The sequence below is a fragment of the Oryctolagus cuniculus genome, chromosome X (genome assembly GCF_964237555.1).
Source record: "Oryctolagus cuniculus chromosome X, mOryCun1.1, whole genome shotgun sequence".
Lineage (NCBI taxonomy): Eukaryota > Metazoa > Chordata > Mammalia > Lagomorpha > Leporidae > Oryctolagus > Oryctolagus cuniculus.
The window spans coordinates 18,079,808-18,106,641 of record NC_091453.1 but is presented as its reverse complement, the minus strand read 5'-3'; the positions used below and the strand labels follow the sequence as shown (position 1 = coordinate 18,106,641).

The 26,834-nt window shown below is 40.5% G+C and overlaps 1 protein-coding gene across 20 annotated transcripts in view; it reads left to right on the top strand.

Annotated features, from left to right (window-relative positions):
- DMD (dystrophin) overlaps positions 1-26,834 on the top strand; it is a 2,248,405-nt gene that overhangs the window by 1,836,912 nt on the left and 384,659 nt on the right. For 18 of the 20 annotated variants that reach the window (XM_070067426.1, XM_051827673.2, XM_051827679.2 and 15 more), the window contains one exon: positions 22,688-22,860. In XM_070067426.1, coding sequence (XP_069923527.1) covers positions 22,688-22,860 — 173 coding nt within the window. Of the gene's footprint in view, positions 1-17,224; positions 21,918-22,687; positions 22,861-26,834 lie in introns of those variants that run through there. The other 2 variants (XM_051827680.2, XM_051827681.2) reach the window with 1 other exon arrangement.

Below are 26,834 nucleotides of genomic sequence, written 5' to 3'. Positions count from 1 at the left end.
TACCCAAGTTATCCTGGAGGACTTTCCGTGGCAATGAAATTAGGCAGTAGAAACTTGGCTAACTAAGTGAGTGCAAGCAAATAGTCCTGCTGAGAAGGATGCTGTCTTTCCAATCCCTTTATCTCTGGTAGTGAGAGTGGGAAGTAGGGGAATTCTTTGGCAGAGAACTTTGTGCAAGGGTTATTTGGCTAAAAGAAGATGTTGTTACAGTGAAATCAAACTGTCCGTGAATCATTTGCTATAAGAACAAGTGAAGTGAACTTCGCAGATTAACTTGGGTGCTTCTTCTGGAATAAAGCAGACTTCTAAATTGCTTTTATTTCAGAGCTACAGTAGGTTCATTTTCTCTTTGAAAGTGTACATATTTTGCCTAGTGCCTTACATCTTCTTATAAAGACCATTATAGTATTTCATTGCACAATATGTATTTGATGAGAATTAGCATCAGTAAATTAAAGACCCTCAAATGATTTTCACTAATTATAATTTCATAATTTATAGGTGTTTTAAAACACATGAGTTATTTTGTAACTCCCAGTATCACAAGGATAGACTTGTTTTCATAGACAATGTGTTATGCCAAATGAAATATTTCATTTAAGCAATGAGATGAGCCCAGAAAAAATAAGTTAGTGGAATTCTCGATGCTCTGTGTAACTGAAACATTAGGTGGCATATTGTTTCCTGTGAATATGGTCATGTTATATTTGAAAGAGAAGGTAATGAACATATGATATTTGAAAGTCACAAATCATCTTCGAAATGGTGCAGAATTTGTTATTTAACTAGGATCTTAGCTCTCAAATCTTATCTCTTGAAGGAGTGGATTTACTCTGTGTGTTAAGAATTCCCCTATTATGTTATTTCCATATATATTATATTATATTATATTATATTATATTATATATGACTATCTACCGATATTTAAACCAGCAGCCAAGTGACAAATCAGTTCACGTCATTTGGAGAATACCGTGATTAAGGAAAGATATTTTGGGGTTTTGGAAATCGGAAAGCTTAAAACCTCATATTGATTTTACAGTGGAGAATCCTCAGAGTTACTTTGGAGATTTCAAAATTGACGGCCCAAGGAATATTTTCTTGCTTTCTCAGGCACCAGGCAGTTTTCCAGGGCAAGCTTTCATCCAGTCAGGGAGCTGTTACGTGCAGTTTCCACTTTTCTAGGAATCACACTTAAGTCACACCTAAAGCCCTGAGAATGGGCCCCGCGATTCACAGAGCTCAGCTTCTCAGGGCTTCACACGTCCTTTCGGCTTTCACCTGTCAGCTTGTTAGTGTCCACTCCGTGCTCAAGGAATTTCTGTTGCCTCCGAAGCCTAAGAGAAAGAAAGAAGGGAGAGGGATACGAAGGTCTAACTCGTCTTCATAGACTTATTGCTCCCATTGGGAGGCTATTTTGTCTTCTTTGATTTTTTTTCCTGATCAAGCCATTAGCATCAAAGAAGTTCATATAATCTCAGCAGAGCAGAAGTGGGGTTTGTCATGGGCCAGCGCTGTGAGGGCTCGATGGCGTGGTGATATATGGCCACCACACACCAACGCTTTGACCATGCTGAATCTACCCTTTAATTACACTTTGAAATCTTATTTGAAGAGATTTTTATCATTATGGAAATGGTGCTGTAAGCATGCCCAGGATGAGACCCAATGTGAATTTGCTGAGAAGAACCTAAGACAAAGAGAGGAGATCAGTCAATGGCTAAAACATTATCATTAGACAGAATTTTCTAGGCTTTAGTCAAAACAACCTAAAACAGAAAGCCCTCATCGACTCGGAGGTTTATCTGCCATCAATGATTACAGGGACTTTTGCAGGAAACTCACTTCTCTGTGAAGCCGAAGGAAGTTGCCACTGTTGGCCAGCTCCAGTGGGCTTTTGGCCCCATTCTCAGAGCCAACATTTGAATTTGTAATTGCCAACATGAATAATACAATGTTGGCCTCATGATCCTGACTCCATGCCTGCATGCATGAAGGTTCTTTAAATGAAAGGGTGCTCTGTTTTCCTGATATAAGGCAAATTTCCGCTTCCTTTTCAGGGTCATTTTAAAAAATATCTGTACTGCTGGGTTATGGAAGGCGCAGATTCTTAGGACAAAGTCAAAATGGTTTTTTTTTTTTTCCAAGCACAGGGATTGCTTCCTATCTTTGTGTAGTGCAGCTGATGTGAAATTTTTTAAAGCACATTTGCAATTATCTCTTCCTTTGATAGTGAACTGTTTTGCTGAGCTGCCAGATGGAGTCCTGGCTGCACCTCCACTGGGGACACACTGCAACATCCTGCCACATGCAGGCCCCTATCAGCGTGCGTTCTTTTTCTCCATGGTTACCCACCCACCACTGTTTTATTTATTTCCCAAGCACAAGACAGGTCAAAATGGGAAAGGGCCAGGTTACTTGGATGTAGTTAGAATGACAGGAATCTCCTTACAGCCTCCAAGAACTTGGCTTTGACATGTCCCCTCCCACAAATCTGGTCCTTTGGTGTCTGGGATCACTGTGAATAACTATAAGATACATAAAGAAGCAAATTCATCCTTTGGTGCCATTTTTCAGTATGTTTCCCAAGAGCTTTCCATTCAAATAGCATTTGTAGTGCATTTTGCCTTCATTACTCCATTGTATTTCTTAGAAATGGAGGCAGGCTACTACTCCCCATTGTCTCTTATTGGGTCTGGGAGCCTGCAAAATAATAGGTTGTCTTTTGTGTTTATAAGTCTTCGTGCAAATTTCTCAGGAAAATATGCATGGCTTTCACAAAGACGTTCAAGACCTCCAGAAAATCTAGGTCCATTATGCTAGACCTGTGCTTCCTGCTCAAACAGGAAATCCTTAGACTTGTAGGAGCAACATCCCCTGGGAGCTGGTAGGAAACGAAAGTTCTTGAGCTCCACCCCCTATGTACAGAGTCATGAACTCCAGCAGTCTTTGTCCAGCCTTCCAATTGAAACTCAAGTTAGAGAGCTGCTGTGCTGGATAACCTGACATACGATGTAAGGCCACGTTCACAGGCACATGTGGACGACACAAAGAGAATAGACACCTGCTAGAGCAAGGAAGAATCCATAGACTACCTGACTCTGTGCTGGGCGCCTCTTTACCATTCCTACCCCAGACTACTATGGCCATGGGTGGACACCATACCCTGCCCCCTCCAAAAGCACAGCGCCTCTCTCTCTTCCACATCCTATCACTAAGTCTTCAAAATCTGATTTTATTTTTTGAAAAGGACATGCCTTTTTAAAATATTTATTTATTTGAGAGGCAGAGAGAGTGAGATCTCCCATTCTCTAGATCACTCACCAAAAGCCTGTAATGGCCTAGGCTAGGTTTGGGCTGGGCTGGTGCCAAGGATAAAAAACTAGGAGCTAGAGATTCATTCTAGTTCTCCCACGTGGGTGACAGGAATTCAATTACTTAATCCAGGACCACTGCCTCCCAGGCTCTCTGCCTTAGCAGGAAGCTGGAGAAAAGTGTCGGAAACATGTCAGGCATTAGACATGGGATGCTATTGTCCTACCAGCCTTTTAACCTCTAAGACAAATGCTTGCCACCAGAATTTGATTTTAAATGCTTGTATCTCCTTGGAGGAGCAACACTTCAACCATGGATCAGTGACATCACCTTTATCTTCCCCTCTAGGCCAGAAAGCCACCTTGCCCCCCTATTATCCATGGATTCAGTCTGAGTTAGATTTGTGAGTTCTTAAAAATAACCCCCTTCCCCCCATCCCATGTGTATTACCTTAGTTTGCATCACCATCTTCTCTTGTTCTGAGCATTGTAACATTCTTTTAACTCTTTTCCCTGGCTCTGCTGTTCTTGCCTCTAATACATCTTTTTACTTCCAACTAGACATTATCACAAGGTAAATCTTAAACATATTAAACACCTTCATAAGATAAAGCTGAAATCCTTGGCTTGGCATATAAGGATTCTTCAAAAAGTTCATGGAAGAACAGAATTAAGAGATAAGTTAATTTTGCTGTAAAACAGTATAGAAATCCATGCATAGATTTTTCATAGTGCATATTTTCCAAGACCTTTTTGAAAATATATATAATTTCAAATTTTTGCACCAAAACAATCTGGCCCCTCCTTTTTCTCAACTATATAGTTTTAGAATTTTTTATTTTATCACCTCTTTTCTCCTCCATCCCAAGGATCTTCCTCTCCAATCACAAAGTTCTCAGCTCTGGCATGTATTCTTATCTCATTTTTTAAAAGAGTTTATTTATTTGTTTGACAGGTAGAGTTACAGACAGGGAGAGGGAGAGACAGAGAGAAAGGTCTCCCATCCGCTGGTTCATTCCCCAGGTGGCCTCAACGGCCAGAGCTGGGCCAATCCGAAGCCAGGAGCCAGGAGCTTCTTCCAGGTCTCCCACATGGGTGTGTGGGCCTAAGCACTTGGACCATCTTCTGCTTCCCCAGGCCATAGCAGAGAGCTGGATCAGAAGTGAAGCAGCCGGGACTCAAAGCAGCACCCATATGAGATGCTGGTGCCTCAGGCAAAGGATTAACCCACTGCACCACAGCTCCGGCCCCTCTTATCTAATTTAATCATCAGGTTTAGCCATGTTCTTTCCTCTGCCTCAAATTCCATTTTCCCACTTCTCCACTGGTTAGCTCCTATTCATCCCTCAAGGCCCTGTTCATATATCACTACCTGCAAATCATAGGAGAAAGGCTAATTGCTTCCCCAAGGGCTATGATCTACTTTGATGTTACATTTACTATTTGCTTCAGAGTTTTTCAGGAGACTGTGGGTCTCTTGAAATAAAGAATTGACATTTCACAGTTTTCAGAATTTTTTTTTTAGTCAGAGTTTAGGGGGGACCTGTATATCCTGCCAATTGACAGAAGGAAAAAAATGACAGTCAATGACTAAGAGAAACAGAACTGAGACAAAACCAGGTTTTGTTCCAAGGCTCTTTATTTTCTACTCAAGATCACGTTAGTAATCAGATATTAATCGCGTTGGTTTCTCAGTCTAGATTCTACCACAAATGCAAGCGGAGTTTCATGACCTCTCTACAGTTTTTCTATCCCTGTCTGAACATTTGTTCATGGCAAAGCATATGAACATGACCTAGTACCACTTCCCTCCCCTGGTCACCATCAGTTTTCCTCATTCAAGCTCAAGGGCAATGGCAATGATGGCATGAGACTGTGATTGGTCCAATCTTACTAACGGCATGGTAAGGCAGATTTCCACTGTCCCTTCACAGACATTGTCGTGGAATTCCTATGTAAAAAGTCATGTGATCTCAAGTAATCTGTAAAGATAGCCCCTTCTCAGTTCTAGTTGTTTATTAAAACTTACGCTGTGGCTCACTAGGCTAATCCTCTGCCTGCGGCGCTGGCACACGGGGTTCTAGTCTCGGTTGGGGTGCTGGTTCTGTCCCGGTTGCCTCTCTGCCAGGCCAGCTCTCTGCTGTGGCCCGGGAGTGCAGTGGAGGATGGCCCAAGTGCTTGGGCCCTGCACCCCATGGGAGACCAGGAGAAGCACCTGGCTCCTGGCTTTGGATCTGTGCAGCGCCAGCCATGGCGGCGATTTGGGGAGTGAACCAACGGAAGAAAGACCTTTCTCTCTGTCTCTCTCACTGTCTAGCTCTATCTGTCAAATAAATAAATTAAAAAAAACTTACATAATTTATCTTATGAGCATGGGAAGATCTAAGTTTTCCCAAACTTCGCTCTGCTAAGGATGCTTTTCCAAAATCTACTTGTTCTCAGAAAGAAGGAGCACCATCTCACGGACAAAGGCCATGAATGCTGTGGGTTTGCTTCCGTGAGATGCCCCAGGGCTCTCTAAGAGATGTTCAAGACTGAACTGAATGGTTTGGGGAGGACTAGGAGGTAGACAGCGAAAAGCTATGAATGGGTTTCTGGTTTTAATAGAGTGGGTTCCAGTGATGAAGAGTTATCCTTACCATTTTGCCCATTTTCTCATGTATGACATGTCTTCAGTAGATAAGCCTGTGTTACCTATCCTTACATTCATGTTCACATGCACATCCCTTCTTCCTTCTCTCATTTATTGAAAAAAAAAAGAGTAACTTTTTTTCCTCCCCATCATCATATACCCTGTTCCATGAGAGAAGAAAAGCAAACAGAGTGACATAATTCCTTGAGCATTGAAAAAAATTCTCTAGAAGAAATAATTTGCACAACTTGGTAGTATACAGAAATTAACCCCACCCAAGGCACCAGGGGATTAGACCCAATTTATGTCAGCAGGATTTTAGTTAATATCATGGCACTATAACTTTTAACGTTGAAAAATTATGAATACCTAGAAATGGTTTGAAAGTTAACATCTCTAAGCTTTAGGCTAACGAGTACCTACAAATGAATATAGTTGTGTCTGATGTATGTTTTGAATTATTTTTGAAATTGAGCTGCCATTTAAAGTGAAAAAAAAAAGTAGAACTATTTTAGATATTTCACATCATTAACCTAGTTAAAATAATTACTTCAGTTGTTTAGTGGTTATGCTGGGTATTATGAGGTTCTTTTTATTTTTCCTGGGGGGTGAAGGATGGAATAAAGTTGTTGTTTTGCATTTATAACCTTCATAATTAAAACAAATCAGAAGAAGTTAACTACATGGATGTTATCATTTCTAGAGTATTATGAAAAATAATTCTGGCACTTTGCCATATGTTCTTGCCTTCTTCTTACTTATTGCTATTGGGATAAGATGAGACTTGACATCAACTAATTGCTTATTTCTAACATACAATCTTAAACTACATTGATTCTCTAGAGGATGGAAAAAACAGCTTGGTTACATACAGAGTCTAGAAATAAGAGCTCTTCTAACTTTTAACTCTCTAAATAATATAGACAAATCGCATAGATAAATATAATCAGATTTATATTGGTTCAGAGGAAGCTATTGCCTGCTTTAAGAATTGAAATGCATTCTGTTCATTTAGAGCCACTCGAAATCGTCAAAGATATTAGTTCTGAGTTGACTGAGGAGGAATAAAAAAAGCACCTAACTAGAAAATAATTGAGTTGCTACCCATTCTTCTCAAAGCATCACAGTACATTTCTCAAACTAATTATTTCACAAATACCTTAATGAGTTGAGTATGTTGCTGTGTTACATGTGGCCCCAAGTCAGAAGTCGTTGGCTTTGTATTTGAAATGTGCAGAATGAATGGTGTGGGGGAAGGGCAGATAAAAAGAACATAAATTCTGGCAGATCTGTGCTCTAATCCTGTTCCTGCCACATAACAGCTGTGGGATTTGTACAGGTTACTTCATCTCTCTAAATCGTGGTTTTTCTCAATTGGGGATAAGAAGGCCTACTACACAGAGTTGGTGTAAGGGATTTATAAGGACTGTAAGTATTAGTTTTCCTGCCCTGTTTCATCCTCCTATCCTGCTTCCACCCCTCATCGTGGCTCTGCCATAATAAATATGTTTCAATGTGGGAAAGTCCCATCTGGTTTTTCTCAGATAAGGATAGTTATCTTCGCACAGACTGATCCCAGCACATAAAACATAATACAAAATCAGAAGTAGCTTCAACGTTGTAGACTTTTCATATGTGGCTGTCTCTATGACTGAAATGTACCATCAAGAGTTTACATGTGAAAGCCTTTCAAGATTGCTGTTGGCAATGATCTTCTGAAAGACCTCTCATGTAGGAAATGCTCACCCAATCATGAGTACTGAAGCAGCATAGCCACATCTGAAATAATATTATATGGCTTTTCGATGTAGTATTAAAAAAGGAAACTCAGCCTGTCTTAGAGCATTTTGTTTTAATCTTTCAGGACTGACCTTATGGAAGCAGGCCATTCTTTTTTCAAATCTTACCTACTGAGTCAAGTGCATAGCAACAGTAGTTCCTCAATGAGTCTATGTCATCTAACTTTTTAAAGACATCCAGAGCAGTGTTTAACTCACCCTGCCTCAGGAGACTATGTCCTTTAGCATACGTGTTTACACAGCTTAGGAATGGCTAATAAGGTATGGTTTAGCCGAGAATCCCCTGTGCCTATATGAAGCTTTGGTGTAATTATTTATCCTTGTCATTGATGTCAATTATCTTGTTCTAATTTTTTGGCACCTAGGTGTGTGTGTGTGTGTGTGTGTGTGTGTGTAACATAATGTACGTCATGCTTGTCTTATTCCTGGGGAAATAAAACTTACAATAGCATTTCTAACTTTAAAATGCTTCTGTGAGTTATCCCTTTCCTGAATTCTTCTTTCCAAAGGTAGTGCAAGAGAAGAATGAAAGTGAGTCACGCATATAGCTATTTCTGTAATTGATGCGCACTTGATAGCGGTAGCATTCCTCTTCCTATTTTATCCCTGTTTCTGGAGCACTGCTTTGTACCTTCCTGAATGGCTGCGACTTCCTGCCTCCATCCTGTCCTTTCTGCCACTTGCACTGAAAACTGCCCTCCCAATAATCATGTTTAAATATTCTTTGCACTTCATCTGCCTTTGTACTGGAAACTGCAGTGGATTCTTATGTGGTCATATGTCATCGGCAGGCTGCATTCAAAGCTCTCGGTAGCTACTGTGTACTGTTTAAACATCTTTGACCCTTCTCAGCAATATGCCTTGGCTTCTGCCTACGGCTCTGAGGCCCATCTATATGCACTTGGTGTTTAGCTTCCTTGGAATGGTCCCGTACCTTCTCTGCTAGCATGCTTAGGGTCATGGAGGGAGGTGAGAGGAGACTGGCGGCATGCAGCGTCCATGAAGGTCCACAGTGGGCCAGGCAGTGTGCCGGATACTTGGATGCTCTACCTACATCACCACCTCTGATCTTTGCCGGAACCTGCTAAGGTAGCTATTATTGACTGTAGTTACAAATGACAAAAACCAGCTTTGCAATAGGTTCTAAATTTCCCAAGCTCATAAAGCTGAGAGGTGGGGGCATTAGACCTTAAACACGTATCACATCAATCCACTTCTTTCCTGCAATCACCCTAGTCCAGACTACCATTATCTCTTACCCAGATAAGAGACCCTGGCTTCAGGTTGGCCTTCATGTTTCCACTCTTGCCTCCTCCAATCTTTGAAGAGCCACATAGTGATTTTTGTTAAAGCCTAAATGAGATCATGTCCCTAACCAGCTTTAAAAGCTTCAGCTGCTTCCCGCTGCACTTAAAATAAAATTCAAACTATGGGTAACATGGGTCCTCAAGGTGCCATATATTACTTGGTGCCTTCCTCCTCCTATCTCATCTGCAGCCACGATTCCGTCTTCTTCTCTGAATTCTAGTCAAGATCTTTCTGACCACAAAGCTGCAGCAATGTCCCCTCCCCCTTTCTCTTAGAAGGTGTTCTGCACCTGTGGATCTTCCCATTACTGGTGTCTTCTCATTCTTCAAGTCTCAGCTGACAGGCCTTTTGGGCCATAATAACCAAAAGCACCCTCTCACTACCAGATGTACACCATTAATCTAACCATAGACTACCATTTGTTGCCCTTAGAATATTTTCTAATTTTATCAAACTTTTTCTTTTTTTACCTATTAATCATATTTCTCCCCCACTTGTTTATTGTGCTGCAAATGTAAAGATGGTAGAAGTCTGTTTTTTTTTTTTATGTAGCTAGACATGGCTCCTAATATAATAGATACAAGGACAAGGAATCTTCAACAATTCATAGAAAGTTCATTTTTAAAATGATTTTTTTATTTATATGAGAGGCAGAGTTATAGACAGAGAAAGGGAAAGACAGAGAGAGAGAGAGAGGTCTTCCATCTTCTAGTTCACTCCCCAACTGGCCACAACAGCCAGAGCTGGGCAGATCTGAAGCCAGGAGCTTCTTCCAGGTCTCCCACATGGGTTCAGGGGCCCAAGGACTTCAGCCATCCTCCACTGCTTTCCCAAGCCATAGCAGAGAGCTGGATTGGAAGTTGAGCAGCCAGAACTGGCGCCCATATGGAGTACTGACACCACAGCTGGAGGTTTAACCTACTATACCACAGTTCTAGCCCCAGAAACTATATATTATTATAAAAAAAAAAAAACTATGGATGGATTCAAAAGTTTTTACCATGATAAACTTATATTTTAATTCCATTTTCCTACAAACTTTTTGATGTCCTCTCATATTAGCAGAAGGAAAAAATGAAGTGAGGGAGGGAGGGAGGGAGGGAGAGAATTAACCTTATCCAGAACTACATCTTCCTTCCATGACCTGTGCTCCCGAAGCTCCTGGAAAATCTTGAGCATAAAATAGATACTTAATGCATGTTTGTGTGACGTATACGTATGCAGAGAATATTTGCACTGTGGTGGAAGCAAAAGAAATTAGGACAAGCAAGGTGCAGATGAAAAAAGATACCTCTCTCCTTACTTCCAACCTGGTATGTCTTAAGTGAATTCTTCAATTTTGAAAAGCAATTTTATGAACGGAGTAAGCCGGAGGGTCAGACGAAGGGAGAAACCATCATCACGTGCTCCCGGAGTTTGGGATTGCTGAAGGGCAGTCTGACAAATGGGATTTTGCTCAGTTTCCTCCGGGTGTAATCTACCCTTGGCCAGGCGCTTTTAAAGATTAGATTGTGAAATAAAGCTTTGCAACTGGGAATGTACGGAGGCAGGAGAGCATATCCCTTCTCGCCGCCGTTCTAGCGCTTAAGTGTGAGAATTTTCAAATGAGATATGAAAGGAGAAACAACAAACCCTGCAGGATAATGGTCTCTGAGGACTTTAACAACAGCCATTTTTAAAGCAAAGCTTGTGGGCTCCTAAAACCATGGCTGCTTGTTTAAGATGCACTGCGATGCAGTGGACCTGAAAACACACTGCTTATCTACCTGGAGCCACCAGGCTGCCAGCCAGCCAGCAGTCCTCAAATTAACTCTTGTTTCTCTGGGGATGACAACTGTGCTTTTAGAAGTGTTGCCACAGCCACAGTCAGAAAAGCTAAAGAAAAAGCAGAAGCAAAAGCCAGTCCCACCCTCTTGTGAATCTGTACCCAGATGCATTTCCTGATCTAGCTAGAACCCTTGCTCTTTAGATTAGTCCTTATAAGGTCACAACCGTGGGTCCAATTCCTTTATATGGGTCTTCTCAAAAAATCCCTTAGGAAGGGTACTTTTGTTTTCTTTTGCTGGTTTTCATTTCCAATCCATAACAGACTGATACTTTTGTAACTGACAATAAAAATGAATTACTAAAAAAAGACAGATACCACACATACAAAATGCATGCCCATTTTAAAAATTTTCAGATTGTTGTACACAATTCTAAAGATTTGCTTGCTCTCTCACTCCCACCCTCCCTCCTCCTCTGTTTATTTTGCTCTTAATTTTTACAATGATCTACTTTCAATTTTCTTTATGATCACAATTCTAACTCCCCACTAAATACAGAATTCACCAAGTAATAAGTAGACAAACCACTGTTCCTGAAAACTATAGACAAAGGCTATAAACAATAATCAAATCTCAAAATGTCAATTTTGCTCTTACACATTACATTTTTATGGAGAGGGAGGGTAGGGTGAAAAGTATCATGTTGTTAAAACTGTATATATGACCTACATGAAAATTGTTCCCTTATAAATAAAAAAGTTTTTAAAATGTAAAACCAAAAAATTAAAAACTAAAGATTTGCTCTCAATTTCTGTTCTTGTGTTCTCATAATGGAATGTTGGAAATGTTGTGTGTGTGTGTGTGTGTGTATGTGTGTGTGTGTGTGTGTACACTTCAAAACTTCAACTATTTGGAGCCCATGTTAAATGAGTCATTTTGGATAACCAAGCTAAGGGCGTTTTGCTTTTGTATGTTTGTTATTTTTTTTATTTAACTTTTTCAAAGCACCAACACTTTTTCAAAATGGATAAATGTCATATGAAGAGTTTCCCATACCTTGCTTCCTTCTGAAACAGTGTATTGACCGTAAGTCCACTTTCTCTGGCTCTTTCAGGATCCTCATTAACATTAATCACTTGGCTTTGCTGTGAAGGTAGGTGATGCCTTCAAGGGCTACTAATAAGCGTAGGGCTTTTAGTTTCCACACTGCGTGACCCTGGTCAATTATGCGTGCCTGCGGCTCCTTTTATGCCTTTCTGCTTCTCTGTCAGATGTCATTTCTTGCTACTCTCAGTTTCCCCATAAGGATAACTTCTTTTCTGTTTTGGCCCTTCTGCTTTTGACCTTCTAAATTCTTAGAAATCAGATCACCATGTTTTTCTCCCTGTCAAGCTTATTTGAAATAGATAAAGGCAATAAGTAAGGAGAAATGAGTAGTCTTATGATCATTTGTATTCTGACTGCTTTTAGGAAAGATTAGAGATGGTTTATCTTTAATGAAGTTTTATGGATGATTTCCTCACTTAGTTTTATTCTTTCCATGTCTTTTTGTTTACTTGTCTGTTTCTTAGCTAGATTCAAAATAAGGGAGTTTTCATTTGCTAAGCTCTCTTAAGTTTACATATTTTTTAAAGATTTATTTATTTATTTGAAAGTCAGAGTTACACAGAGAGAGAGAGAGAGGAGAGTCAGAGAGAGAGGTGTTCTGTCTGCTGGTTCACTCCCCAATAGGCCAATGCTATATATATAGCCAGAGCTATGCCGATCTGAAGCCAGGAGCCAGGAGCTTCTTCTGGGTCTCCCACGTGGGTGCAGGGGCCCAAGGACTTGGGCTATCTTCTGCTTTCCCAGGCCTTAGCAGAGAGATGGATCAGAAGTGGAGCAGCCGGGTCTTGAACCGACACCCATGTGGGATGCGGGCGCTTCAGGCTAAACCTTTAACCCGGTGCACCACAGCGCCAGCCCCAAGTTTAAATTTATTTTTAATTGACACATTTATTATATGTGCTTATCAGGTATGGTATGATGTTTTGGTGCATGTTTACAATATGCAATGATTAAACCAAGCCATTTAGCAAATCCTTTACCTCACATGAATATCATTTTTGATGAAAACATGTAAAAGCTATTCTTTTAGAAATATTGAAATCTGCAGTGTATTATTTATTATAGTTGCCATTCTGTGCAGTAGATCACTAAAGCTTTCCCTGCTAACTGAAATGATGTATCCTTTCATCAGCATCTTCCTTTTTCTCATCCAACCCTCCCCAGCCACTGGTAACACCATTCTACTCTCTACTTGTTTAAGTTCGCCCTTTTTAGGTTGCGTCTATAAATGAGATCATACAGGTTAGTCTTTCTAGGCCTGGCTTGTTTCACTTCCATAATGTCCTCCAGATCCGTCCAGGTTATCACGTCTGATGTGATTTTCCCCCTCTTAAGGCTAAGTAGTATTCTCCGGAGCGTGTATACACATTTCCTCTATCCGTTCATCTCATGATGGGTTCCCAGGTTGCTCAGGTACGTTGGCAGTTGTGGGAAATGCTGCAATGGATGCGGCAGTGCGGCTCTCTCTCGGGCATGGTGGTAATGCCTTTGGAGATACACCCAGTAGCGAGATGACTGAATCACGTGGCAGTTCTATTTTTAGTTTCCGGAGGAAACCCCTGACTGTTTTTCATAATGACACTATTAATTCACTGAGTTCCTTTTTAAAGACAAATCATTGCATAAATGTAAGGAAGACAGTGTGTGGATGCTGTTATCCAGGAGGTTTGGGAGCAGCTTATCCAAATAAGAAAAAGAAGAGTGCAGCACCAATTCTTGGTATCTCATTTCTTTATTTTTCTTGTATTAAAAGTTTTGTGACTTGTATATTCTTCCCCAGTTGTCTTACTACTTAGGAATGTCATGGATCATTCTACTTGTCAAATGAGATAACATAAATTTCATATTGAGTAATCTTGTTTTTGTATTTTTCTTTATAAATTTTTATTCTCAGTGATTTTCTTGAAGAAGGCTTTCATCCTACTTAGTTTAAGGAACATGACTGTATTCTATTTCTCCCTAATATTCATTGTCTAGAGATAGGTGGTTAACATTGCCTACATTTATGAGCCAGTTAAGATGCCCAAGTCCCATTTCACAGTACCTGGGTGAGATACCTGGGGCCAGCCCTTACTCCAGTTTCCTAACAATGAAGATCTTTGTATGTAGATGTAATGGCTCAAGTCATTGAGTTCCTGATACCCCTGTGGGAGACCTGGATTTAGTTTCCAGCTCCTTGGAGCCCCAGTCACTGCCATCGTGGGCACTTGGGGAATGAGCACATGGGAACTTTCCCTCCCTCCCTCCCTCCCTTCTTCTCTCCCTCTCTCTCTCCCTCTCTCCCTCTCTCCCTTAGTTCCTCTCTTCTATTCTCTTTCCTTCCCTCTCTTTATCCCTATTTCTGCCTTTCAGATGAATTAAAAAAAAAAAAAAAAACCTCGTCATCCACTCCAATCAGGTTGTGTGATTCATTGTCCCTGCTCATAAACCAAACTTATTCCAGTATTATGCCATTTCTATGCTCTTATTCCTGCTTGGAATATGCCCTTCCGACTACCTTTCACAATCCTATCCATCCTCATGGTTCAAGCCAAGTCCCATAACTTCATAAAGTCTATTTCTACAACTTGATTTCTATATAATTATCTTATAATAATAAGCCTTGCGTTAGTTATAATTTGTACAGTTCAAAGTTTTCTACAAAGATTAGTCCATGCAATATTCAAAACAACCCATTAGGTAGGTATTATTCGTGAAATCACAGAGATTAGTTTTCAAACTTAAGCAATTAATAAATGAAAGAAAAGAGGGAGTCTGATTTGTGACTATTTACCCGAACTCTGCCGTGACATTTCACTGGAGGCTTAGATGTTACAAGAGGAGTAGATTACACTCTCAAAGAAAGAAGTATGGAGTTTGCAAAAGCCCTTGAGGAAACATAATACTCACTACTCCTCAAGCCACTACAGTACAACAAAGAGCTTGTCTCATATGTGAACTTTCTTGGTACTTACAGCTAAAATTTGCTCTGTAATTACACAAAATGTTAAGCTATGTGTTTCTTTGGGATGAAGGCACAAATTTGAGAGGCAAAGAGACAGACAAAGAAAGAACTCTCATCAACTAATTCACTTTCCAAATGACCTCAGTAGCCTAGCCTAGGCCGGGGCCAAGGCCACTGCCAGGAGCCAGGTCTCCCAAGTGGATGGCAAGAAATCAGTCACTTGAGCCATCACTATGGCTTCCCAAGGGCTGCATCAACAGGTATCTAGAGTCAGGAGTTGTAGGTATGTGTCAAACCCAGGTACTCCAATGCAGGACACAGGTATCTTAACCAGCATCTTCATCACTTGATCAAGTGTGTACTCCTTTCATGTTTTTGTTTTTTTTTTTTTTTGACATATCTTCATCCACTGATTTAGGTCCTTTTAACAGTCCCCATGTTAGTAAGACCATATAAATTGCTACCTAAGTATCTAAGTACTGAAAACAATGTTATTCTTCATTGCCTAATGGTGGTGCTAGACTTGCTAAAAATTAACTGGGAGCATGATTAATAGGAAAAAGAATGCCATCCACAAACTAAAACTCATAGGTAATATAGCCTTGCCGTTAAGAGTGCAGTGCCTGAAGTTCAACTGCCTTGGTTTGAAATCTGCCTGCATCATTTATTAATTGTGTGATCTTGGTGCTGTTATTTAATGTCGTTATAAGTTTATTCTCTTATATGGAAAATGAAGATGATAATAGCGACTGAGCTGGAGAGTATTTGAGAGAATTAAGTGAGCTTTCTGTGTGTGCGTGCGTGTGTGTGTGTGTATAGCAGTTTGGAGAGTGCTTAGTGTATAGTAAGTTTTGTATGTGTTGTTGCTGCTGCTATTGTTTGTGTTGTTCTATAACAAATACCCTTTCTCCTTTGTTCATTAGTTATTGTTCTTCCTGAGGAATACAATCACAAGAATAAAAAAAAATAGATTTCATACCGTGAATGCAGTAACTAAGATTTAAGTGACCTTTTCTAGTTAAGTCAGAAGTGCAATAAAACTTCCTGAAAGTTTCTGTGAAAATTACCTTTTGTACAAATTGGCTACCCTCTGAGCATGCCACTTAATTCTCCACACCAGTCTCCTGCTTTTCTGAGATCCCTAAATCTAGTTTATTCTTAAGACAAATGTCATCATGGTGTTATGCAAATGTAGATTTTTCCTACCTGCTCTAGCAATTTGTCCTCCCTACCTAGGACTCATGCTGCCATTGGTGCTAGAAAGTGCTCCAGTAAGCAAGCCCGTAAAGAACAGCCCTGTGTCCCTCATTGGCACTCACTTCCCTCTCAGAGCAACCTACAGGAGGCATGTAGCTGGGCAACTCGCTAACAGCCTGATATCCCAAAGGCACACGGTGCACCTGTGCTTGTGCCGATGTGTCACGCCATTGCTTTGGGTAGTTCATTGTTCACATGACTCTTGTAGACAGAGAGATGGATTACTGATAGAAGAATTTCTGTTCTGTCCGCAGGAATATTTTGTAGTAAGAGACCTTTTCAGTGCAAACAGTTTTTGCTCACAGTGGTCCCAGCTGCCCGATTGCAAAATGAGAAATGAGAAGGGTAGTCAGGACTCCCTTTTCATTCAGTCCAAATCAACCCATGTGGGTCAATGTTCTACCTAAATCAATAAGGCAGTCTTTCAGTGTGCTTTTCCCTCAACAGTCACTTTTTTAACCTCTTGTTAGTAGTATCCATGTTCAACTTCGAAAATATTGTGGATTATATCCAGTGCTTATAGCGAAGGTATTGGTGGATGCAGTCCCAGATCCTTTAGAGTTAAGACAACTGGATCCACTTTGTGGTTTGAACACTTGCTAGGTCTGTGGCTTTAGAAAAGTCAGTTAAACATGTCTGAGCCTCTGTGCTTTCTTCTGCAAAACAGAATGAAGGGATATGTACTCTGTAACTCATAAGTCGCTACTGTACATGTGTCATTTTGTCACTGTAAACCATGATGACCCACAAACATGCTATTTTTTTAACTTTTATTTAATGAATATAAATTTCCACAGCACAGCTTATGGATTACAATGGCTTCCCCCCCATAACGTCCCTCCCACCCGCAACCCTCCCCTTTCCCTCTCCCTCTCCCCTTCCATTCACATCAAGATTCATTTTCGATTCTCTTTATATGCAGAAGATCAGTTTAGCATACATTAAGTAAAGATTTCAACAGTTTGCTCCCACACAGAAACATAAAGTGAAAAATAATAGATGATTCTTTAAATGATGATGAAATCAGATCAGACCTATTGTCATGTTTAATCCCAGTGAGAGTCAAGTTGGGAATTGATAATTTCTTTTTTTTTTTTTTTTTTTTTTTTTTTTACAGAAGATCAGTTTAGTATACATTAAGTAAAGATTTCAACAGTTTGCACCCCCATAGAAACACAGAGTGAAATATACTGTTTGAGTACTCGTTATAGCATTAAGCCTCAATGTACAGCACATTAAGGACAGAGATCCTACATGAGGAGTAAGTGCACAGTGACTCCTGTTGTTGACTTTACAAATTGACACTCCTGTTTATGGCATCAGTAATCTCCCTATGCTCTAGTCATGAGTTTCCAAGGCTATGGAAGCCTTTTGAGTTCTCCGACTCTTATCTTGTTTAGACAAGGTCATAGTCAAAGTGGAGGTTCTCTCCTCCCTTTAGAGAAAGGTACCTCCTTCTTTGATGACCTGTTCTTTCCACTGGGATCTCACTCACAGAGATCTTTCATTTAGGTGTGTTTTTTGTTTTTTGTTTGTTTGTTTGTTTTTGGTTTTTTTTTTTTTTTTTTTTTTTTTTTTTTTTTGCCAGAGTGTCTTGGCTTTCCATGCCTGAAATACTCTCATGGGCTTTTCAGCCAGATCCAAATGCCTTTAGGGCTGATTCAGAGGCCACAGTGCTGTTTAGGACATCTGCCATTCTATGAGTCTGCTGTGTATCTCGCTTCCCATGTTGGATCACTCTCCCCTTTATTTATTCTATCGGTTAGTATTAGCAGGTACTAGACTTGTTTATGTGATCCCTTTGACTCTTAGTCCTTTCATTATGATCAATTGTGAACTGAAATTGATCACTTGGACTAGTGAGATGGCATTGGTACATGCCACCTTGATGGGATTGAATTGGAATCCCCTGGTATGTTTCTAACTCTACCATTTGGGGCAAGTCAGCTTGAGCATGTCCCAAATTGTACATCTCTTCCCTCTCTTATTCCCACTCTTATGTTTAACAGGGATCACATTTCAGTTAAATTTCAACACTTAAGAATAACTGTGTATTGGCCGGCGCCGCGGCTCACTAGGCTAATCCTCCACCTTGCGGCGCCGGCACACCGGGTTCTAGTCCCGGTCGGGGCGCCGGATTCTGTCCCGGTTGCCCCTCTTCCAGGCCAGCTCTCTGCTGTGGCCAGGGAGTGTAGGAGGATGGCCCAAGTGCTTGGGCCCTGCACCCCATGGGAGACCAGGATAAGTACCTGGCTCCTGCCATCGGATCGGCGCGGTGCGCCGGCCGCGGCGGCCATTGGAGGGTGAACCAACAGCAAAGGAAGACCTTTCTCTCTGTGTCTCTCTCACTGTCCACTCTACCTGTCAAAAAAAAAAAAAAAGAATAACTGTGTATTAATTACAGAATTAAACCAGTAATATTAAGTAGAGCAGACAAAAAAACTACTAAGAGGGATAATGTATTAAGTTGTTCATTAACAGTCAGGGCTATGCTGATCAAGTCACCGTTTCTCATAGTGTCAATTTCACTTCAACAGGTTTCCTTTTTGGTGTTCAGTCAGTTGTCACCGATCAGGGAGAACATATGGTATTTGTCCCTTTGGGACTGGCTTAGTTCACTCAGCATGATGTGTTCCAGATTCCTCCATTTTGTTGCAAATGACTGGATTTCACTGTTTCTTACTGCGGTATAGTATTCTAAAGAGTACATATCCCATAATTTCTTTATCCAGTCTACCGTTGATGGGCATTTAGGTTGGTTCCAGGTCTTAGCTATTGTGAATTGAGCTGCAATAAACATTAGGCTGCAGACCTCTTTTTTGTTTGCCAATTTAAATTCCTTTGGGTAAATTCCAAGGAGTGGGATGGCTGGGTCGAACGGTAGGGTTATCTTCAGGTTTCTGAGGAATCTCCAGACTGACTTCCATAGTGGCTTGACCAGATTGCATTCCCACCAACAGTGGGTTAGTGTCCCTTTTTCCCCACATCCTCGCCAGCATCTGTTGTTGGTAGATTTCTGTATGTGAGCCATTCTAACCGGGGTGAGGTGAGACCGCATTGTGGTTTTGATTTGCATTTCCCTGATTGCTAGTGACCTTGAACATTTTTTCATGTGCCTGTTGGCCATTTGGATTTCCTCTTTTGAAAAATGTCTATTGAGGTCCTTGGCCCATCTCTTAAGTGGGTTGTTGGTTTTGTTTTTGTGGAGTTTCTTGATTTCTTTGTAGATTCTGGTTATTAACCCTTTATCTGTTGCATACAAACATGCTATTGACATGAGTTACCTTCCTGCCAATGCCAAAACTTTATTTCAACCATCTCATCATTTCTGAAGGGAGTAGTTTTCATCCCACTATCTATGAGACTTGAAAAGAAATTCTCAATAGTATTTAATTGGTGATATGAATGAAGTAAGTAAAAACACACACTACAATTTAGGAAAACTGAATTTAGAACTGTCATTTTCTTTCCTTTTATACTTCCTACTGCAGAGACTAAACAAATAGTTGGTCCTCTGTAAACACTCGTTCATCAATGCTTATATGTATTCTTTTCTTTATATACAATCTAATGTACATGAGCATGGCAAAGATGAAGATGAGAATGACTCAGTATCCTACTTATCCTTGGGAAACACTTTTTATTCAATGAAGAAAGTGTTAATAACTTCAAGTTATACTTAACTTTTTTCAATTTGCCATTTTAAAAATATTTATTTTCTGTATTTGAGAAACAGGGAAAGAGACAGACCTACACAGATCACCTGCACTGGTTCACTTCACAAATGCCTGCAAGGGCTGAGACTGAGCCAAGCTAAAGCCAGAAGTCAGTGTAGGGTTAATCTTGTGTATATAAAGTGAATTGAAATGGATCTTTGTGAAAAATAAGAATGGGAATAGGAGAGTAGGAGGGCAGGTGGGAAGGAGGGTGGGATAGGAAGAATCACTGTGTTCCTAAATTTCTATATATGAAATGCATGAGACTTGGATACCTTAAATAACAGTTTTCTTGGTTTAAAAAAAAAACGGAACTTCTAATGACTATTTAAAAAAAGAAACAATATAATCTTAAGGAGTTAATGATTGGGTTTGGATCTCTCCTGTCAATTCAGGATATAAAAATTCAAATGTACTATCATGTATATGTGTGTTAATGTAGAAAACTGATTCTATTTGTCAAAATATTTTACTTTCTTGAACAGCTAAAAATTTGGCTTCAATCTCCCAAGTGCATACTCTGAGATGTTTTAGGTAGTATGCAAATCAAATACCAAAAGAAAAGCAAAGTAAAAGACAAGTGAAGGAATTATCTGGAACTTGGACCTGGTTGCTTTTTTGTTTGAATTACTTAGATAAATTAGTCCATTTTTTTTGTTTGTTTTTTAAATGGTTTTTAATTTAATCGTATTTGAAAGGCAGAGAGAGAAACTTTCATCTACTGGTTCACTGCCATATTGCCCCTAACAGCGGGGCGGGGCTGGGCCAGGCCAAAGCCAGATGCCTGGAACTCCAACAGGGCCTGCCACATGGGTGTCAGGGACTCAGTACTTGAGCCCTCATCAGCTGTCTCTCAGGTGCATTAGCAGGAAACTGAATCAGAAGCAGGGGTGGGACTCAATCCCAGGCACTTGAACATGGGATGCAGATGTCCCAAAGGGCAGCTTACCCTGCTGCACCATATCACCTCAACTGCCTGCACCCCATCTCTTTTTCTGAAGAAGTATCAAATTAGGGCACATTATTCATGTATATAAAGCAAAAACAACACAATAGAAACAAGAAATGCATGTGTATTTGACCAAATTCCATTAGGCAGGAAGTCCAGTAACAGTTTTCTATCACACCAGCTAGTTTCAAATTCAAGTTATATCCTTCCAGAACAAGCCTAGTTTTGATGGGGCAGAGATAGATGCTACTCAATCTATTTTAGTATTTCCCTTCTTTCAACCTCTGGATATGGTTCTATCCATATTCCCCTTACTGTCTTTTGGTCAAAGACAATGGGACACAGCTCTCTTTAGAGTCCATCAGTGATACTTCGGCTGCCCAAAATTGTGACAGGAGACATTCATTGTCCTTCTACCTTGCTTCTGCAGCAGTCACAATTCTGCATCTTAAGAGACTGTGACTGGAAACATGAGCTGCCACTTTCCCCCTTCCTTCAACAGAGTAATTTAATTCAATTTTAGAAAGAGTGAGAGAGAAAGCAAAAGAGAAAACTTTTCTAGTTACACAGATCAATCCAATTGTTCAGAGCTTCAGAATGAATTTTTAAACTTGGTGAACAGAAGCATACAAATCTCTAAGAGCAAGTTAGATAATGTACAAAGCCTCCATTCATTGTGTAGGCAGAAAGGAATGCTGGTACCGGGCAGCTCTCTAAGGAATGTTGCCTTGGCTTTGACCGTTCTGCTGGGAACAAGGAGGGAAACACATATATAAAATGAATTTATAATGTCTCTGGCTTGTAATGGCAAAATGATAAGAAAAGTTGGCTGTTTAATATAAACTGTCAGTTGCATATTCCAGGCCTCCTCTCTTTGAGGTCCCTCCCACATGCACACGCCTGGCTACCGTTTAGTGCGGAGCACAAAGTGGCCGTTTATTATTATTGACTGGTGAGGCCTGTACTCCGAAATTCATTCTGTCAACAGAATGTAAGCAAAGTTGGCATTTTAAAGCAGGACTCTTTCAGTTTCTGGGTTTTCTCGGGATTGCTATGCAACAGGATCAGTGCTGTAGTCCCCGGTTCAAGCTGAAAATGTTACACAGGAAGACATACCATGTAAAGGTCAGATTCTTCTACTATGATAATTTTCTTGCTCTGTGTATATACAAAGGAAGTTGAATGTGTAACCTCTTATCGTTACTCTTACGAAGGTCCTATGGACTTTCCACCTGCCAAGACTAAAAATAGGAGAGTATTTGGATGGGCAATCTTAGTAATAAACGTGTGATGCTGTGATTTGTGTAGGATGCTATAATGCTAAGGTGAATTTAATGTGTGTTGTTAACAAGAGTCTCTCCTATGACAGAGTCCCATTAATATGTTGGTGCTGTGGACCAAATACAACCTTGTTTATTTGTTGCACCATACTTTTTATGGTCAGAGTCGAGTCTGCAGATTACTCTGTACATGAAAAATATGACCCGACCCATATTGGAAAGGCATGATTGACACTGGGGTATACTTTATTGTGGGATTTCATTTCATGTCACTTTTATAAAACAATATATTGTGTCTCTGGACTAGAAGAAATAGCTGATTAAATTTTTAAATTTACAGGTATATTACTTTCCAACTCCTAATGGCAAGGGACACATTTATTATATTTAAATAATTATATACCTCTTATGACTAATAGCCATTTCCGGTATACGTAATAACACAAAGAGACAATATAGCAAGAAAAATCATTTAGGGTCTATCTTATTAATTGACCGGATGGAAATGCCCCTTGAACTAACTGTTTAGTTTTCTGTGGTTCTCCAAATTCACATTCATAGCTGGTTTCTTTTGTTCAGTAATTCTGCATATTTCTTCTTCCTGTTGTCCTGTAGGACCTCCAAGGAGAAATCGAAGCTCACACAGACATCTATCACAACCTGGATGAGAACGGCCAAAAAATCCTGAGATCCCTGGAAGGTTCTGATGAAGCTGTCCTGTTACAAAGACGTTTGGATAACATGAACTTCAAGTGGAGTGAGCTCCGGAAAAAGTCTCTCAACATTAGGTAGGAAAAGATGGGGAGGGAAAAAAAGCCAGAAATGAATTAAAAATGACAGGATTCCCCTCGTTTTCCTAGCACAAGTAGCTAATATCTCATATGTTTATGTAAATCACCTAATTTCAGAATGATTCATTTTATTTTGAATAAATGAATCATTCATTTGCTTGGTATGGAGATGATTCTTGAGGGTTCAGATTAGATTAAAATGGTGATGTTTTATAACCACAGGAGAGATGTGTATTAAGACATTAGAGGGAATTTAAATGAGGAGCACAGCTACCCTAATTTCATAAGGTTCTCTCTTGGCTTATCACAGGGTTATACAAAACGTGATAAAATTAATGCGTGTTTATTATGGAATTCTTTCTTTGGCATTACTCTAAGTGAACATCAGAAGATACTCTTTAAAAACCATAATGGATTATAATTAACAATTTAGTGGAGCCCCCTCCATGTCTCCTGTCTTTGGCTTATCTGTTAGCTTTCGTTAAAACACAACCTCTGTCAGCAAGGCTGTTAGCTGTCCTGTGCTCCCTTGATTACTGCTTGGCACCTTTCTCAGCACCAGCTTTCTTTTGAGAAGTGAATGCACACATCCTGGGGAGCTTGGAAGGCAGGCGAAGGGAGCGCCCGCCATGCGGCTCTGCTGTGGTTCCGTGGAACAGAAGGGCGGAGACCTCACTAGGACCTTGGTACCTGAAGGATGGATCTAGGCAGTGCAGGAGGGCAAGCCGGGCTCCCTGCTTTCTGCCGGGTTCCTTTTTCTAATTCGCTTCTCTTCGTTCAAATGTGCTGTGCTTTCTTCTGAGTCTACACAAGGAGCGGTAGTGAAGGGGGGGTGGGGTGGGTGCAGAGACCCCTGCACTGAATCTCATCACGAGGGGCTGCGTTGCATTCAGGGAACATTTACTACCTCTGGGTAGGAAGATCATACAAGGGAGTTGTTTTTTCTTCTTTCTGGGTCTTCTAAATTGTTCAGAATTTCAACACGTAACACATTCACTTCTATAAGGAAGGCGAAACCTGAGACTCCATGAATTCAAAAGCACTGTTGTAAAACTCTGTACCTAATATGAAATACTACTGCTGCTGCTACTACTAACTGCAACTAGCATGGACGTGGTGCTTCTCCATACCACGCGTGCCCTAAGTGTTTTATATTTATTGACCAATGCAACGCTCTCAGCAGCCCTGAAAAATAAATTGTATTATTATACTCCTCTTACATCTCAAGAAGGTGAGGCAGAGATGCTAAATGACGTTCATAAAGTCAGTTAGTTAGCGAGTGGCAGATCGGTGATCTAAACACAGGGAGTGTGACTCAGGCTTTGAAGCCTTTAATGGCACCATAGAGGACGAAGAAAGAAGGAACCCTTTGTAAATAAAGACATCGTCGCTGAAAGGGGGGAATGGAGATGCAGATTTCTCCGCATAGCAGATGATTGGCTTTATTAGAAGGGTTTTTCCTCCCGTGTTCACACCCCAGCTTCCCAGGCACTCATTTTCCCTTCCTTGCTTTGTCCATGAAGTGTTTTGATTGAGGAGTTGGGGTAGAAATGGACGATGGCATTTTCAAAGCTAGGGAAGCTCCATTAGCTTTCCACAGTGTCCGCTCCTAAGAGAGGTCAGTGTGCGGAATAACTAGGGCCACTTTCGTAACATCTGTCATTAAAAAGGAATGAAGCGTGTGAGATAGAAGAGATATTGGTAGGTAAAGCCACGAAAGTTACTCTTTTTTACAGGACGGAAAAAGCAAGGTGCTATAGCTGTTCTGATCACCACTCAGTGCCTTTTCTCTCCTTCATGTGAACTTGATAGAATAAAAGGAGAATTGAAAGCAGCAAACAGCGTGTCAGCCAAAATATGGGCTCTTCATTCTCAGCAATTTCCCATATGCCAGCCACTGCAGTTTAATTCTTGCTGTCATTAATCAAGTAGAAAACAGTTACCTTAGCTTATCTAAGGTGCTGCAAATTCCAGAATTTAAATATTCAGATCAATGGTTTTGTCTGTTAAATAAGCCTCTCTAATAACACAGGATGCGTTATAAGCCTTCACTTATGAAAAGAAAATGAGTAATTCTTCACATCAAAGCAATTTCATTTTTTTTCTTGACACTTACTTGAAATAAGGGTATCACTCAATCCACAGGAAATAGCAGGTTCATTTCAAAGAAGCACTCTCTACCGACTATGCCCAGAAAGCCCTTGCTAACCCTCTCCTTTCTCCGTTCTTCCTCTACCCCCACTTTCTTTATGGCCACGAAGCATTCTAATTACTCCTCAACATGGATTATCTGAGCCGAGGTGACTCTCCCTTCTGACCTCATTCTTGATCCGCAACAGTTTCCTCAGTTTCCCATGTGACCATGTGCATTGGTCAGTTCTCATGCTTCCAACACCAGCTTGCCTCTCATCCTCCAAATTTTACTCAAATTCCATAATGACGGGCTGGGCTTGCCTTGAGGTTAGGATGCTGGCTGGGACGCCTGTATCCCATCTCAGAGTGCTGAATTCCAGGCCCAGCTCTGCTCCCAATACCAGCTTCCTGCTAATGCAGACCCTAGGAAGCAGAAGGCAATGGCTCAAGTCATTGGGTCCCTTGCCACCCACATGGGACACCCAGACTGGATTTCCCATTCCTGGCTTCAGTCTGACTCAGGCTTGGCTGTTGTGGAAATCTGAGGAGTAAACCAGTGACTAGAAGATGAGGAAGACTCTCTCTCCCTCTCTCCTTCTCCCCCACTCTCTCCTTCTTCCCCTTGCCACCTCTTCCTCTCATTTCCCCCCCCCCCACCCAGATAAAAATAAGAACCTAATTTTTTTTATTACCCATAAGGAGTAATTCCTTGGGGCCAGCCATGTTGTGTTATGAGTAAAGCCGCAGCCTGCAGCACAGGCATCCCATATGGATGCTGGTTCAATTCCTAGCTGCTCCACTTCAGATCCAGCTCCCTGCTAATGCACCTGGAAAAGCAACTGAGAATAGCTCAAGTTTGTGGACTCCTGCACCCATGTGGGAGATCTGGAAGAAGCTCCTGGCTCCTGGCTTCAGTTTGCCCCAGCTCCGGGTGTTGCAGCCTTTTGGGGAATGAACCAGCAGATGGAAGATTTAAAAAACGAGAGAGAGGAGAGAGGGGATACTTCCTTCTCTAGCCATTCTTTCACTAAATCTTCTTAGTACTATTGTAATTTATACTTGATAAAAACTTCCTTCCAGTAATCATAAATTGCTTCACAGGGCTGTGTTTGCTGCCTCCAGCCGAGTTAGATGAATATAAAAACTCCACATGCTAAAATGAATCTGTGAGCTAGACTAGAAAGAGCCCTCGGCTAGCAATTGAAGGAGCTTGTTTCTCTTCTGGCACTGTTACTAACAACCTAGCATATATGAAGGTTTCTTTTAAAAGTTTGTAGAAAATAGAGTTAAAAGATAAATTTCTGTGGAGGAAAAAAAAAACTTTAGCTCCTGTAGTTTTTGCATAATATGCATTTTCATGAACTTTTTGAAGACCTTTCATATGCATGGATTTCAAAAAAATGTTTGTATCAAAATAAACTTATGTTTGACTTCTATTTTCCACAAAGTTTTTGAAGTAACCTGTAATCCTAAGAAAGTCATTTAACTACTTTTGCATCCAATTTTCTCCCTGACCTAAATGAAGAGATTTGACCAGAGACATGAGTGATCAAATCACTTGCAGTTCCATAATTCCATTATTATAATTTCTGCAATCATACTTTATAAATCTGGGAAAATTACTAAATTTTTCTACCTTGCTGTTCTTATATTTAAGTGGAAGTGATTAATTTAAAACATAGAGTGTAAGAGAAAGTAAATAAGTTATCTTTGAGAGAAAAGATTAAATTGCATAATGATCTCAATTTTTTTCAAGAAAAGTATTTGCCATCTGTTCTGCATACATACATTGCCACATCACAAGAGCTGTAAGAAAAGGAGGTAAATAGTGGTAATGA